The sequence below is a fragment of the Urocampus carinirostris genome, chromosome 15 (assembly GCF_059441175.1).
Source record: "Urocampus carinirostris isolate Australia breed hairy pipefish chromosome 15, RoL_Ucar_1.0, whole genome shotgun sequence".
In the NCBI taxonomy this organism is placed as follows: domain Eukaryota; kingdom Metazoa; phylum Chordata; class Actinopteri; order Syngnathiformes; family Syngnathidae; genus Urocampus; species Urocampus carinirostris.
Window position 1 is genome coordinate 5,923,006 of NC_142363.1, and position 15,385 is coordinate 5,938,390.

General features: G+C 40.5%; 3 protein-coding genes and 1 pseudogene across 4 annotated transcripts; all 4 read right to left on the reverse strand.

The window, feature by feature from the left end:
• LOC148351398 (creatine kinase, testis isozyme-like) lies at positions 1-1,969 on the reverse strand. The gene is made up of 7 exons (XM_088353798.1): positions 1,632-1,969; positions 1,419-1,569; positions 1,213-1,345; positions 977-1,148; positions 779-902; positions 353-542; positions 1-275 (listed from the first exon to the last, which is right to left on the reverse strand). The coding sequence occupies exons 1-7, from the start codon at positions 1,856-1,858 to the stop codon at positions 97-99; spliced, it is 1,176 nt and encodes a 391-aa protein (XP_088209924.1). The 5' UTR covers positions 1,859-1,969; the 3' UTR covers positions 1-96.
• LOC148351399 (creatine kinase, testis isozyme-like) lies at positions 1,882-3,807 on the reverse strand. The gene is made up of 7 exons (XM_088354941.1): positions 3,585-3,807; positions 2,938-3,092; positions 2,745-2,877; positions 2,505-2,676; positions 2,303-2,426; positions 2,035-2,224; positions 1,882-1,922 (listed from the first exon to the last, which is right to left on the reverse strand). The coding sequence occupies exons 1-7, from the start codon at positions 3,805-3,807 to the stop codon at positions 1,882-1,884; spliced, it is 1,038 nt and encodes a 345-aa protein (XP_088211067.1).
• On the reverse strand, positions 3,682-7,101 carry LOC148351400 (creatine kinase, flagellar-like; annotated as a pseudogene). Its single transcript, XR_015852807.1, has 13 exons — positions 6,906-7,101; positions 6,679-6,833; positions 6,477-6,609; positions 6,218-6,389; positions 5,853-5,976; positions 5,582-5,777; positions 5,162-5,503; positions 4,932-5,086; positions 4,726-4,858; positions 4,492-4,663; positions 4,296-4,419; positions 3,991-4,225; positions 3,682-3,958 (listed from the first exon to the last, which is right to left on the reverse strand). The product of XR_015852807.1 is annotated as a creatine kinase, flagellar-like (transcript).
• Positions 7,102-7,167: 66 nt separating this feature from the next.
• On the reverse strand, positions 7,168-15,110 carry LOC148351401 (creatine kinase, testis isozyme-like). Its single transcript, XM_088354942.1, has 8 exons — positions 14,951-15,110; positions 10,564-10,730; positions 10,333-10,487; positions 10,134-10,266; positions 7,980-8,151; positions 7,777-7,900; positions 7,512-7,701; positions 7,168-7,349 (listed from the first exon to the last, which is right to left on the reverse strand). The coding sequence occupies exons 1-8, from the start codon at positions 14,968-14,970 to the stop codon at positions 7,168-7,170; spliced, it is 1,143 nt and encodes a 380-aa protein (XP_088211068.1). The 5' UTR covers positions 14,971-15,110.
• Positions 15,111-15,385: the final 275 nt, after the last annotated feature.

Below are 15,385 nucleotides of genomic sequence, written 5' to 3' on the forward strand. Positions count from 1 at the left end.
TTTTCACTCGAGCGTTTAATGGCTTTATTTGAAATTACAACAGCAAATTCAACACAAAAAAAAGACAAATGTTATTGACAGTAGTTGTCAGTGATTTTACTTCTGGACTGGCATCAAATCATCAATACTCTCTTCCATTTCGAGTCTCTTCTCCATCTCGACCAGTACCTTTATGCCGTCAACTACCACCTGGACGAGCTGCACTTCAGTGAAGCCCAGTCTGTCAGAGTTAGAAATGTCCAAGATTCCATTATCTGCTTCAGCATCATGCCCACCTATAAGAGAAGAGATTTCAAAATGTTAATGGGTGACCAGAAGCTGACATCATTTGGACTAAAGGCGGCAAGTATACAGGTAGCGCGTTTCTCAAGCCTCAGCCTTTTAAGGACTTCCTCAAACTCCGGTCGTTTGCTCATGTTAGGGAGTCTCACGTGCACACCGGCACGCAACCCTGTGCCTAAGTTAGATGGGCAGGTCTGGATGTAGCCTAGGTGCTCGTTCCACATGAATTCCAGATTTTTCTCCTTGAGTTTAGACTCCACCTAAAGAAAGACCAGCATTAAGAAATTAGTCAATAATTGGGGCTGGGGGGTGTTTTGGGGTTCATGTTCGGATTTGTTTTTTGTTTCTTTCTTCTTGTATAAATGACATGTTGTAACATCTTGTTTATAATTTGGTTTATAAAAGCAATAAAAAATATTTGAAACAAGAAATTAGTCAACACCATGAAATCAGTCGACACCATGTTTGACTAATGGAAGCTTTTTTATCATCCAACCTCTTGAATTCCGCTGCTGAAGCGAGTAAACGCGGCTTTCATGTTGCCTCCCTTCTCAATGGATATAATTTTTACATGCTCCTCTTCATTAACCCACGCCAAGAATGTTTTGCCGCTGTTGTGCCTTTTGAGAAAAATGAAAGTTTCAAATTGGGCCCCCAAGATTTTTGTCCAAAGGAGACTGGCTTTTTGTCTCACCAGACGCCTCTACCATCAGGCCAGTCCCGGGCCATCCCTGTTGTAACTAGGAGAGGACACGTTGGTTTTTCAAACAGCATGTGGTCATCTATCATCTGCTGCTGATCTGCTTCTGAAATGCTCTTCAATGGCAGATACGTTCCGTTCAGTTCCCCTGTCAGCGAACCTAGAACTGCAGAAGCAACCCAGGTTCACATTTGTGCCACATCCCAAACCAACAAGGTCCAAACAACTACCTTCGATAAAGAGCTGCTCAAGAAGACGTCTCTCTCCACGGGTGCATTGTGGCGGCAGGCAGGCACCACGGATGTTGCGACCGGCTCGGACACGGGAAATCAGTACATAGTTGGGGTCGAGATCGTCGCCTCCCTTTGATTTTAACGAAGGATATTACATCACACATAAGTCAAAGTCTTGTGTGGTAAAAGGAAATGAGTTGTACCGCAAGGCTCTCTGGGTTGAAGTCACTTTTGTGCACGTCTGTTGGCTTGTATCCCCCGTGTTTATCCTCTATGACTTTGTCCAGCAGTTCTTTGAAGACTTCATATGACTCCTCATCACCAGCCACACAGCCCATAGTCATAGAGAATGGGCTACCTGAAAACAAATACAGAAAGATTGGCAGACTGACCACGGACCGGATTGGATTTGTAACCTACCTGGATTATCTACACCTGATTGGATGACACGGTCTATGGTAAAGCCGTAGGGGGTCTTGCGCTCACTCAGTGTTTTGTACAGGTCCAGTGTTAGGAATTTGGACATGTAGTTATTGTGCATAGAGAGATCAGGGAAGTCGTTCTCAGGAGCAAGCTTTTTCATTCTTAGTTTGCCAGGCATCAGGTTGTTGATTGAACCCCCCTTTTCCAACTTCTTCTCCATCTCAACCAGCAATTTGACACCATCTACAACAATCTGGACAAGTTGCACCTCAGAGAAGCCCAGCCTGTCAACATTTGAAATGTCGAAGATTCCATCCACGGCAGCAGTGTCCACACCACCTGACAAATTAATTCGTTCAGTATACTTGGATAAACAAAGTTACAAATTCAATGTACCTGTTCCACGTTTTTGGAGCCTAAGTTTCTTGAGAACCTCCTCAAACTTGGGGTGCTGGCTCATGTTTGGAAGTTTGACGTGGACTCCAGCACGCAGACCGGTGCCCAGGTTGGAGGGGCATGTCAGAATATACCCCAGATGCTCGTTCCACATGAATGCTTCACCTTTCTCTTTGATCACGGCTTCAATCTAAACAGGAACAAGTCAATAAATAAAATAACCAATTCAGACCCTCCGGTAAGTGTTAGCATTAGTTAATACACAAACCTCTTTGAGCCCAGTGCAAAAGCGTGTGAAAACATCTTTCATGTTGCCACCTTTCTCCATTGAAATTACTCGCAGATGGTCTTCTTCGTTCACCCACACCAGGAACGTTTTGTTGTCGTTGTGCCTTTTAAAACGAGCATTGATACTAGTAACTCATCTTTTTTTATTCTGGTCAAAATGAAAACAGACATGACACCCTTACCAGATTCCTCTAGCATCAGGCCAGTCACGGGCCATACCCGAGGCAACCAACAGAGGAGACACTGGCTTGTCAAACAGGAAATGGTCGTTGATTAGCTGTTGTTGCTGCTCCTCAGTCATGCTCTTCAGGGTGTAATATTTTCCTTGCAGTTCTCCAGTCAGTGCATCCAGTGCTACAGAAAAAAAAGCTAAAATAACTCTAGTTCTCTTCAAAACCACTCATTTCTAAAGCCGTTATTACCTCCACTACAAAGCTTCTCTAAAGCTCGCCTTTCTCCACGACTACAGAGTGGTGGAAGGCAGAAACCTCGGATACTTCGGCCTGTTCGGACCCGGCAGCTCAAAACATATTTTGAGTCAAGGTCGTTGCCCCCCTTGAGAACAAATAAACATTAGGTCAACTTGACAAACCAAATCTTGAGATGTCGCTTTACCCTAAGGTGATCTGGGTTGAGGTCAGTCTTGTGCATATCTCCTGGTTTGTATCCGTTATGTCTGTCCTGAATCACAAGGTCCAACAAGTCTTTGAAGACTGTGTAGGACTCTTCATCTCCAGCCACGCAGCCCACAGTCATGATAAAGGGATGACCTAAACACAGATGTTGTTTAACTCGGGGTGGACACACATTAAAGCGAATTCTTTTGGACTGTGTCGCAGCTTGACTTTCCCCTCTACCTCGTTCCACTTCAACCTGCATTCACGCTACACTTACCAAACCGTGCCCGGCCATAGTTGCTTCCAAAAAATATGTTCTCATTTTTAGTAAATTAAGACATTATTAGCTGGCGTTTCTTAGCTAGCATCGCAAAGCAGATCAAACCCAACAACAGGTGGAAACATTTTTTGGGGTTCTGGCCACTCACTTTAAACATCACACGTTGGTTACATTTTGCACTACAACTACTGCCGTGGCATGTTTGGGTAATCCTACTGTACTCAGGCCCGCCTCTACCAAGCGTGACCAACTGGGGATTCGTGCCATGCTTAATGCACTCAACACTACCTCTAAACTCTATAGCAGCATGCATGCTTGGGCGCGGCACGATGGCCCCAGTGTATGTGCGCTTTATTGTGTTCTACCTGGATTGTCCACGCCTGTCTGGATTATATCATCTATGGTGAAGCCATTGGGGGTACAACGCTGCCTCAGCGTTTTGTACATTTCCAAAGTTAAGAACTTGGCCACATGGTTATTGTGCTGACTGAGCTCAGGGTACTCTTCCTCTGCGGAGAAGACATGAAGCTGAAGGTCGGCTGGCATTAACTCATCGATGGGCTCTTCCTTTTCCAGCCTTTTCTCCATTTCCACAAGAAGTTTGATGCCGTCAACTACCATCTGGACCAGTTGAACTTCGGAAAAACCCAGTCTGTCTGCATTGGAGATGTCGAAGACACCATCCACAGCATCTGTGTCCACTCCACCTGATGAGCACACGTGATTTAAATGATCCAGTGTGAGTCCAATTATTTTGTTAAGACAGATAATAACGTAAATGGTAGATAATGAATTTTTAATCAATATTCTGATTACCAGTTCCACGTTTTTGAAGCCTCAACCTTCTAAGAACTTCCTCAAACTCAGGGTGTTTGCTCATGTTTGGAAGTTTCACATGCACTCCGGCACGTAGACCAGTGCCCAGGTTAGATGGACAAGTCAGGATATAACCAAGGTGCTCATTCCACATGAAAGCTTCATTCTTCTGCTTAATTGAAGACTCGATCTAAAAAGACAGTTATTAGGTTATCATATAGTAAAATGTTTGACTATCCGACGGTAAGATTTCTATAAACCTCTGTGAGTCCGCTGCAGAAGCGGGTAAACACTTCCTTCATATTGTGGTCCTTCTGCATAGAGATCACCCGCAAGTGGTCTTCCTCATTCACCCACACTAAGAATGTCTTGTTATCATTGTGCCTTAAAAGAAAGCATTTGTTTTTCTATTTTAGGTCTAATGCACCCAAGATTTTCTCTAATGTTGCGTCTTACCATATGCCTCTGCCGTCAGGCCAGTCGCGGGCCATGCCTGAAGCCAGCAGAAGGGGGGATACTGGCTTATCAAACAGCAAGTGGTCATCAATGAGCTGCTGCTGCTCCTCCTCAGTCATGTTTTTCAAGGCGTAGTATTTGCCCTGTAGGTCTCCGCTTAAAGAATCCAGGGCTGTTTGGAAAACAGTGTGGTAACTTGGGAATCATGAACCAAATAATTATTCTGCACTTTACCTTCAACTGCAAGCTTTTCAAGAGCACGCCTTTCGCCACGACTACACAGCGGGGGTAAACAGAAACCACGGATGCTGCGGCCTGTTCGGACTCTGGAGCTCAGAACGTATTCTGGGTCCAAATCGTCACCACCCTAAGGCATATTACAGGTAATTTTTGACATGCATTTAAAATCATACCCGTTTAGGTGTGAAACGATGCTCGACCTTCAGATTTTCTGGGTTGAGATCAGTCTTGTGATTGTCTTTGGCTTTGTAACCTTTATGTCTGTCTTCAATCACAAGGTCCAGCAGCTCTCTGAAGACCTCGTAAGATTCTTCATCACCCGCCACACATCCAACAGTCATTATGAAGGGATGACCTGTTTAATGTTAAATACTGTGAACCTTGACAAGTTGCACCAATCAAACTCAAATTTCTTGTATGTTTAGAGTACCTGGGTTATCAACACCAGTCTGGATAACATCATCGATGGTAAAGCCATTTGGGGTTGTACGATCCTTCAGTTTCTTATACATGTCCAAAGTTAGTATTTTAGCCATGTGGTTGTTGTGCTTGCTGAGATCTGGAAACTCGTCCTTTGCTGTCAGTCCCTTCAGCTCAATGTTGCTAGGCATTAGGTCATCAATAAGTTCATCCATTGCTAACCTCTTTTCCATCTCTAACACCACCCTAACCCCATCGACCACCATCTGCACTAGTTTAACCTCAGAGTAACCCAGTCTGTCAATGTTGGAGATGTCAAAGACTCCATCCACAACAGCAGTATCCCCGCCACCTGGTCAACAGAAGCAAGCTCTTGGTGAATTTCATAGTCTTAAGATTTCTTGTTGATCAACTCAACACTTACTATTACCTGTTCCAAGTGTACGTTTCTGCAGCCTCAGTCTCCTAAGAACCTCATCAAACTCTGGGTGCTTGCTCAAGTTGGGCAACTTGACATGAACACTCGCACGGAGACCAGTTCCCAGGTTGGATGGGTGCGTTGGGATGTACCCAAGGCGCTCATGCCACATAAAAACATGACCTTTCTTCTTCAACAATGACTCCATCTAAAACAAAATCAAATCATTGATAGTAAATATATGATCACCCAAATAAACAAAAGTTAAATATTTATTAGAAACCTCTGCCAGTCCATCACAGAAGCGGGTGAAGACTTCTTTCATGTTGCCTCCTTTTTGCATTGAGATTATCCTCAAATGGTCCTTTTCATTGACCCAAGCCAGGAAGGTTTTGTATTCATTATACCTTTGGATGAAAATGTCCCAAATTAACCACTGTGCCCAGATACATAAGCATTACTAAATAAATTAAAATTAAGGTTTCTAATGGGCGTCAGCATAACATTTCCATTAGTCAACAACTGCTTCAATAACAGATTTGATTTAATTTAGTTCAGAAATGACAGTGTGGTGCAGTTTTAAACGTAAACCTGTTTTGACCATGCAATGGAATATTTCAGGATATGAAATTACAAAATTCTCATTACCATATGCCTCTCCCATCAGGCCAGTCACGAGCCATCCCTGAAGACAGCAGTAAAGGAGACACTGGCTTTTCAAATAAGAAGTGGTCATAAATCATCTGCTGCTGTTCCGCTTCCATCATGTCCTTTAAGGCATAGTATTTGCCTTGCAGGTCTCCAGTCAGTGACTCTAGAACTACAAGAGCACCAAAGCACTGTTTTCACACTTTCATATCAGAGGCATTAATGATGGGTTATTCGAGCGCTCAAAATCCCTCATTACCTTGAATCGCGAGCTGTTCCACAGCGCGGCGCTCTCCTCGACTGCAATGTGGTGGCAGGCAGAAGCCACGGATGTTGCGACCGGTACGAATACGGGAGCTCAGAACGTAATTAGGGTCCAGGTCCTCGCCTCCCTTTAAAGTCACATTCATTGTCAATATATTCAAGACTGTCTTTCAAATCAAGATTCTGGGCCTGCTTACCTTGAGTTTGTCTGGGTTGAGATCGGATTTGTGCTTGTCAGTTGGCTTGTAACCATCATGTCTGTCCTGAATCACAAGGTTCATCAAGTCTTTGTAGATTTCATATGACTCTTCATCTCCGGCCACACATCCCAAAGTCATGACGAAAGGATCACCTGAAAGTATTTTGCAATAAAATCATTAAAATGCCCAAAAATATCCTGTTAAAAAATAAGAACGCTAGCTACCAGAATTGTCCACGCCTGTCTGGATGACGTTGTCTATGGTAAAGTCATTAGATGTAGTTTTCTCCCTCATTTTTTTGTACATTTCCAGGGTTAAGTTCTTGGCCATGTAATTGTTGTTCTGACTGAGATCTGGGAACTCCTCTTCAGCAGAGAGCTTCTTTCGCTCAGGTTGAGGTTTTTCCTCTGGTTCTTTAGCAATACTGGATAGAAATGTAGCATTATACGTGTAGAACTGGACTTAGTCTTACAATGTAATTTGGTTTTACCTCTTCACACTAGGTATAAGGTTGTCGATAGGCTCCTGTATCTCCAATCTCTTCTCCATCTCTACAAGCAGCTTGACGCCATCGACAACCATCTGCACCAGCTCCACCTCGGAGAAGCCCAGTCGGTCCGTGTTGGATATATCGAAAACCCCGTCCGCTCCATTAGTGTCCAAACCACCTTTATGACAAATTACATTTTCTTATTTCAGGGTTTTATGTTATCCTGAAGTGATTCAAAGCCAGTGAAGGAAAAAAAGATTGACAGAATTTTGAAAACTTTAAATCATCAATTTTAACTTGAAAATTATCATTCATTTTTCTATTTTAAACGACTATTTACCAGCTTTGCGTTTTTCAAGCCTCAACCGATTGAGAATTTCCTCGAACTCTGGGTGTTGGCTCAAGTTTGGAAGCTTCACGTGGACACCACTACGTAGACCAGTACCCAGGTTGGATGGGGATGTCAGGATGTAGCCGAGATGTTCATTCCACATGAATTCCTCCCCTTTTTCTTTTAACAAGGACTCCAGCTGAAAAAAAATACACCAGGGTGCTTAATTATCCATGCTTTTGTCAGCCTCCAAATCCATCAAAAGTTATCAAACCTCTTTGAGACCTGTGCAGAAGCGAGTGAACGCTTCCCTCATGTTGCCACCTTTTTGCCATGAAATCACTCGTAAATGATCCCTTTCATTTACCCAAATACGGAATGTCGTGTCGTCGTTGTGCCTGTGCAGCAAGAATTGGTGGCATGACGACCATCAAAATTTTGCATTCATTGCTGAAATACTAGAATATTAACACTCACCAAAGGCCTCTGCCATCAGGCCAATCACGGGCCATCCCTGAGGCCAGCAGCAAAGGGGACACTGGCTTCTCAAACAGCATCTCTGAATCAATTAGCTCCTGCTGCTCCTCCTCACTCATGTTTTTCAACGGGGAATATTTCCCTTGCAGTTCTCCAGTTAGTGAATCCAAAGCTGCAAGATTTAATACAGTTGATGGCAATATGTGTTTGATTCTTAACACTGTTAAAACTACCAAACTTGTTTCATGAGCGCATTCACCGAACCCCTACTATAGTGTAATATAAAGTTTTTGTTGTTATTGTTTGCTTTCAAATTTACGACCAATGTTCCCTCTGAGCTGCATGTATAGTAGTCTCACATCTTTGTGCAAAAGTAAATCCATGCATTGCATAAAAATAAAATAAACAATTTTTTTGCGTTATGCTTGAAATAGTAGGTATAGTGGTAAGTGACAGGTGTCTGTCCTATGATATATAAGGTTACCTTGCGCTACGGAGCCAATCATAGCATTGACATTTGACATCGTGAGTTAGCAAGTTATTAGAGCAGCATACACGAACTTATGGCAAAACAAACAGGCAGTGACACATCTACTTGCCAAGCCAAGCTTAAAAAGAAATGTGGTTCACTTAAGATGGAGTGGCTGTCGGAGTATGTGCAAATCAAACACCAAACAATGAATTAGGTGAAAACTTTTCCTTTTCAGGTGAAAATGTATCCTCTGCAAACCATGCAGCCAAACTAAATTACATGTGAGTTATCAGATGGAAACATTTGGACTAAAAGGGAAGTCCGAGACACCCCTATGCTGCGCCTGTCATTTGTATGAGGAAGAAGGATGGGTCCCTACACATGTGCATCGACTGCCATCTCCTTAACAACAAGAGAGTGCCAGACCGACACTCACTTCGCTGAATCCAGGATCTGATCAACTCGTAAAAGGTTATGACTGGTTTTCACTACTTGACCAGGGTAAAGCATATCACCAGGGTTTCATCGTTGAATATTTTGGAACATGAATTTGACCTAACCCAAACGTCATTCAGTATGACTACCCCAAATGTCACATTCCCAAACGTCATTCAGCTGAAGAATTACTTCATTTCATTTCCATTTTTCGTTGAACAAGGACTCCAGCTAAAAAAAATAATACATCAAAGACTTAATTATCTATGCATTTGTCAGACTCCAAATCCAACCAAGCAGTTGGGAAAGGAACAAAGACTCGAGATGGGACAGTGGATTGATATATTATAATGAGGAACGAGCTGTCAAACATAAGAAAATCTGTCCTTCATTGAACTTCCTTGAGTATTGCAGGTGCGATGCTCAAGTGGTTTAACTTTGAATTGCAAATCATTCAAATAGGACGCTGACTCCCACCCCTTTCCACGATTGATGAAAAACCATCATTCATATTTATTTCTTTTTTGCCCAACATAGTAAGAGGTCTTATTCCAGTAAGAGAAATTACACAATGTACTATGAACATGGTACCAAGTGACGTTTGGCTCAGAGGCGTGTGGTATGAAGGTAATTTATCATAGTAGGTTAAATGTCTTTGAAATGAGATGTTTCTTCACGGGTGGCCTGCTTGGGCATGCTGGCGGGTTGAAGTGGGATCAGACTGGATGTGCACCAGTATATGCTGTCAGGCCTTTTCTTATGAAGGGTTACATGGCACTGCAACTCACCTGTTTTGGGCTTAATGTTCGTGTCAGGTTAGAAAAGTGAAGTGGAATGATTGATTGGTGAATTTGAGTGTGTTCGTGACTCTCGCCACTTCCCACAAGGGGGATATGGCTTATAGATTATAGATGGATAGATGAAAAGATAAATAGATGGAGAGATAGAGATAGATGAGAGATATATAGAGAGAGATTGAAAATGTACATGCATACTGATAATGGAGATGCATACAACATGTCACTCCTGAACATGCAAAATTATTTGGCCAATTATTGTCACTTGATCATCTGCAGCCACTGATGGTCAAGCAGGGCGTTTCATCGCATAGACATTATATAAGTCGGTGTGTCTTGACTTCCGTAGGAGAGGCTCCACCGAACCCCTGAGACTGCCTTACTGTACCCCAGGTTAAGAACCACTGTTAGCGTTATATTTTTTTTTCGTGGAGCAACAGGTCATGTTACCTTCAACTGTGATTCTCTCCACGGCACGTCGCTCTCCCCGGCTGCAGTGCGGCGGCAGGCAATAACCGCGAATGCTTCGGCTGGCCCGCACAAAGACGTTCAAGACATAGTTAGGGTCGAGGTCATCACCACCCTTATAAAGCAGAGAAATGTGGTAAATTGGATTGGTTTTTTTCACCGGGGGTAAAAGTCGTTTTACCTTCAGGTGCTCTGGGTCGAGGTCAGTCTTATGGGTGTCTGATGGTCTGTACCCTCCATGCCGTTCCTGGATAACAAGGTCCATCAAGTCTTTGAAGACTTCATACGACTCCTCATCTCCAGCAACGCAGCCCGAAGACACGGTACAGGTGTCACCTATGATCATTTTAAATATAGCAACCTGTCAATTATATATAAACCCCTTTCATAACCATAGTGAATAAATTTGTACCTGGATTATCCACGCCTGTTTGAATGACATCATCAATGGTGAATCCATTGGGGGTGCACTTCTCCCTCAGTTTACTGTACATTTCCATAGTTAACAATTTGGCCATGTGATTGTTATGCTGACTCAGATTGGGGAAGTCATCTTGCACTGACCGCTCCCCCATTTGGCTTATGGAAAACAAATAAGATGTCAGACTAGTTTGTTAAAAATTGTCACCTAAAATTTGCCTGCATGCAGGTTAGCAGGTAATGGAGCAGCCACTGCAGTGGAGTTAAAAGACGCATATGCGAACTTCTTTTGGCAAACTTATTATTGAAATAATAACTCATTTAATGCTAGATGTCTCTCAAATGGGTAGGGCTGGTGCCAGCCAATTTTTGCCATTATGACTCATTTTTGAAGGCCTACAGAAACGTTTGTCTTGTACCTATATTGGCTTAGGACATATCAAAAGCTTGAACCTTAATCTTTCATTAGAAAAAAAAAGGATGTTTCTAGCTTTTATCATTGTTTACTGAATAACACTGAACATTGTTGAACATTGTTTCTTGAAAATACTCGTTCCCAAGAAAACTTCTGAGGAAAACAGCTTTTTGTGAAAGAATGCATTTCAAGTACAACTTTAACTTTTGTGCTATTCTTTTTGCATGTGATACTTCCAATTTCCGAACAATGCGTTCTATAAACACAAGTGCACTCTGCTTGCAAAAACACTGGAGTTATTATTGAACTATGATAAACTTTGCAAAAACTTTTCAGAGCCAGTTGTTTTTGGTGACGTGATCAATCTATTTTCGCATTCATGTGGACATTCGCAAAACTTCATCCTTCTGACCAGACGATGACGAAGGGATTAATTAGAAAGAAAAAAGTTGTGTTGAAGAGTTAACTGCTTATTACTATGTCCAATCTCGCGAATCATAATGCTTCACTACATCTACTTGCCACATAGGGCCTCCTACATAAACTAATTCGTCAGATATAGGAAGCACGCTTGGAAGCTGTGCTTCCTTGATATGTGGGCAAAGTTCTGATCAAAGCCACTGAAATGATTCTCGGAGGCTTGATAATGAGCTTCGCCAAATCCTCCATAATATTACTTTTTTAAAATGAAAATTTGTTCACATTTTGGCACTCAAGCACTATGCTTCTGAACATATATCTATAGGTTATGCTATTGAGTGAGTTAAAAGTGCTGTCCGGAATTTGAAAATGTGTTACTGTCGTTATCACCTGGCTGAAATTAATGATTGCAGCCTCCGTCAGATCATTCATGAGTACTTGAATCTCAGATGCACTCGAATAGACTCTTTTCATCTTTTTGGGGGTTTGGGTTTATAACAGACCTTTTCTTACTTTTACTATTTTCTTGCTATGCTAAAATTCTGCGAAGAAAGCATAAAGTCACTTTCCAACCAACCCCTCCACCCCGTTTCCTCTTACCTAATGTGTGGTAAGTCCTAGAAAAATATTGGTACGATAAAAACAGATAGGAGCAATGGAAAAATAGTCAGAAGGCTCTTTGAACTCTGTTGGGCATTGGAAGCACCTACTTATTGGAGTAAATATCCTGTTGAGGACCCTCAAACAACACACCCCACCATTGAACTAGGAATGCTTTTGTTGGTTTAATTTCCCTTTTCTGCCAATAAAAACGGGTCCAACAACATTAGTGATAAGGGGAAAGGAAAACTTGAAAACAGTGATCACAACTACCGAGTCACAGAAGGAAACAATCGCAAAATACGAAAATGGTGTACAAGTGTCTGGAAGTGTAGCTGGAAGGTATGGTAAATTGTTTGATTTTTTCATTATTTTTTTTTACCATTATGCTAACCTTAATTCACTATAAGCATTGATGTAAACTCTTTAAGATTTCAAATTTCTTTTAGTATGTGGCTATTTTGAAACAATTTTAAGGATTTTATGTGATTATGTACAGTACTTACAAGTTGTTTTAGTTTTGCTGGGGTTTTTTTGTAAAAAAAAAAAGGTTAATATATTCTACCATTTCTGCTTAAAACTGCACAATTATTTTATTGGGTGAATTGAGAAGTGGATTGTTGTCTCCATTTGGGTCACAGCTTCTCATTCAAGGTGGAATGGTGGATCCTCAAGTCTGAAAGTCTGACTAGTGAGAACCAATGGACTAAATACTAGTCTTAACTCAAGATTTTTTGTTGTTGTTTGAATATGGAAAAAAAAAGATATTTTTTTAATAAGCAGGTGTTTTTATGGGGAGAAAATCGATGGTCTAATGCATAAAACAGTAGTGTTGGTAAGTATGAGGAAGTACTGTCAAGTGTTATTGTAAAGGCTGGTATTGCTGAATCATTTTCTGTTGCAAATTTTTACTTGCTAACAGTTCACATAATTGTAACCTAGTTTTGAGTCATGTTGAAAATATTTGGCTTAAATCTTTAGTTTGTACCTATTACAAAGGGTAGCCATTTTACTCCTTGCCTTCCACCTAAAATGGCTTCAAAGTCTCAGCTAACAACCACAATCACAGCTCATTTGCTTTCTGATGCAATGAGTGGTCAGTTGCCCTAGCAACTGTTGTCATTTTGAGTATACAGGAATTATATATATTTAGTGTCATTGACTACAATAGTGAACAGTTTACAACAAGACTATACATGGCACTCTAGGATAAACATGTAATAAAGACTTTAAAAATAAGACCAAAATGAATGTCAGAATAAATAGGCAAAATATTTACGAGGATGATAAAAACGTGTGATTTTGCTGAAATTCCAATGAAACACAGACAGACAGCTTTTCTTCTCCAGGGTGATCACGTATCAAATAGCCAATAAAATTCTCAAGAAAAAAACAAAACAAAAATATAGCCTTTGTTTGCCTTTGTAAATTAAGTTTCCAGGCAAATTTTGGGGAGAAAAAAATAGGCTAATATAAAATCTTGTTTTTTTGTATGTATTGAAACTCCCACATTTCAGTGCCAGTAGTTACTAAACTGATTTTTACTGTTCAGAAGAATGGAACCTCAAAATGTTATCCTTAAAAGGACCAAAACGATGCTGATACTCTAAATTGTTTTATAACAAGAACAGGCTAAGAGACAGCTCTTCCCTAAGACCATCACCATCCTAAAAAAGTTCCCAAAATCAAAAATACATTATCTTGCAACACTTTTAGGGATTTTAGTTCCTACTGAATAAATGTTATTGCACTTTTCATTGTGCTATGGTTATTATGTTTTTATTTCATTATTAGATTTTGTCCAGTCTCTAGGCACTATGTTGTTAATATGTTTTACCTATTTATTACTGATTGGAGGTAATTCCTGATTTTATCTTATTCGGCCATTGAAAGTGTTAATTATATGTTTATCTTGGAGTGCCAAGTCGAATCTCATTCAATGTTTTGCAACAATGATACAATTCAATGTCAAACACAATTCTTTGATTTAATATTTGGCAGGCATGCAACATTGTGGTATTACAGTATAAGTTAAATATTGTCAACAGCAAAAATTGTGAGGGGGACATAACACCTTTGAAGACTATCAGAAAATATTACTTTTGAATCAAGGGTGTAAATTTGGTCTTGACATTCGAGCAAAGTGTTTTTTTTTAAAGCGATCAGCTATTAGTGTACAAAACAATGATTGCTTGATATTGGTGGGGAAACGTCCTTCCATCCATACCAAAACTACACCCTTGAGATAACTTTTATTACCATTTGGCAATTGTGAAATTATTATAAAGTGAAGGAGACATACCACTTTTGAAGATTATCAGAAATCATGACTGCTAATAAATCAAGCGTGTAAATTTGGTCTTGGCATTGGTTGGGACATAGTTTTTTTAAGTTAAAATATTGTACTGTGTATTAAACAATTACTGTCTAAAATTAAAAACATATCTTGCAAAAAAAATGGTTTCTTTCTCCTTTGTTGCCAAATTAAACATCTAAAAAAACTAAACTACCTCATGAAATTGTGATTGTGATTGTTTTTGTGTTTTGTTATTTTTAGTTTTTGTTCGTTTTGTACTTATTTATCCGGTTATAACTGTGAATCACTTTAATACACAAAAATGATTGTTGTAAAGGGCTGTATAACTGAATTTATATTACGTTTGTTGATATAATTGAAAATAAAGACAATTGTAATTCTAATTCTAATATTGGTGGGGACGTGTCCCCCTTTGTCCATGCCTAAACTACGCCCTTGCAGTAACTTTGAATTATATTTGGCAATTGTGAAGTTAGAATTCGAAAGTGAGGGTGACCATACAACTTTGAAGATTAGATCAGAAATTGTATGACAGCTTTTTGAAAGAGTATAGAGAAACAAAAAAAAACCACTATATTTAACAAATAATATCACCATTTGCTGAACATTTTCCAAGTCTTAACTCACACTTGCTCCATGTCAGACATGTTTTGGTCTTCTCTTTTCACTGAACCAGAAGTAGTAGTAGACACGAAGTCACTGCTCAGATTTCAGCGATATAAGAACGCTTGCAAACACAGAGATCCGTGCTGCTGAAGGTGTAAAAACATCCATTGACGTAGGGCGAAGTTTATATAGCCCCAACGTCATCGCTACGAACGGCTCAATAAAGGTGACATTGTGCTGCGCGCTCGGACATCACAAAAGCTTCGTATGCGTCGCTGGCTTTGTGCAAAACAAAAACAAAACGTGCGTCTTTTTCGAGCTGTGACGCCAAAAATTAAACTGTATTAAAAAGTACTTGCACGCAACACGGGTAACTTTGGTTATCGACCAGTCATACGTAGTTTAAGATTACGCAGGTTTGCTTCAACCTGTTTTAGATTGTTTTCTGTTATTAGT

Bases quoted from the DNA above. Each gene is read 5' to 3' on its own strand.
- LOC148351398 (XM_088353798.1), bottom strand. From the start codon at position 1,858: ATGGAGAAGAAGTTGGAAAAGGGGGGTTCAATCAACAACCTGATGCCT. The intron at 1,149-1,212 runs GTAGTTGTTTGG...TTGCTTCTGCAG, and splicing joins TGAGCAGCTCTTTATCGAAG to TTCTAGGTTCGCTGACAGGG. The intron at 543-778 runs GTTGGATGATAA...GTCTTTCTTTAG, and splicing joins TCAGCAGCGGAATTCAAGAG to GTGGAGTCTAAACTCAAGGA.
- LOC148351399 (XM_088354941.1), bottom strand. From the start codon at position 3,807: ATGGAGAAAAGGCTGGAAAAGGAAGAGCCCATCGATGAGTTAATGCCA. The intron at 2,427-2,504 runs GTAAGGGTGTCA...TCGTTTTAAAAG, and splicing joins CCTGATGCTAGAGGAATCTG to GCACAACGACAACAAAACGT. The intron at 1,923-2,034 runs GTACATTGAATT...AAATGTTGACAG, and splicing joins GCTCCAAAAACGTGGAACAG to GCTGGGCTTCTCTGAGGTGC.
- LOC148351401 (XM_088354942.1), bottom strand. From the start codon at position 14,970: ATGTCTGACATGGAGCAAGT. The intron at 8,152-10,133 runs GTAACATGACCT...TAAATCTTGCAG, and splicing joins GGAGAGAATCACAGTTGAAG to CTTTGGATTCACTAACTGGA. The intron at 7,350-7,511 runs GTAAATAGTCGT...TTTGTCATAAAG, and splicing joins GCTTGAAAAACGCAAAGCTG to GTGGTTTGGACACTAATGGA.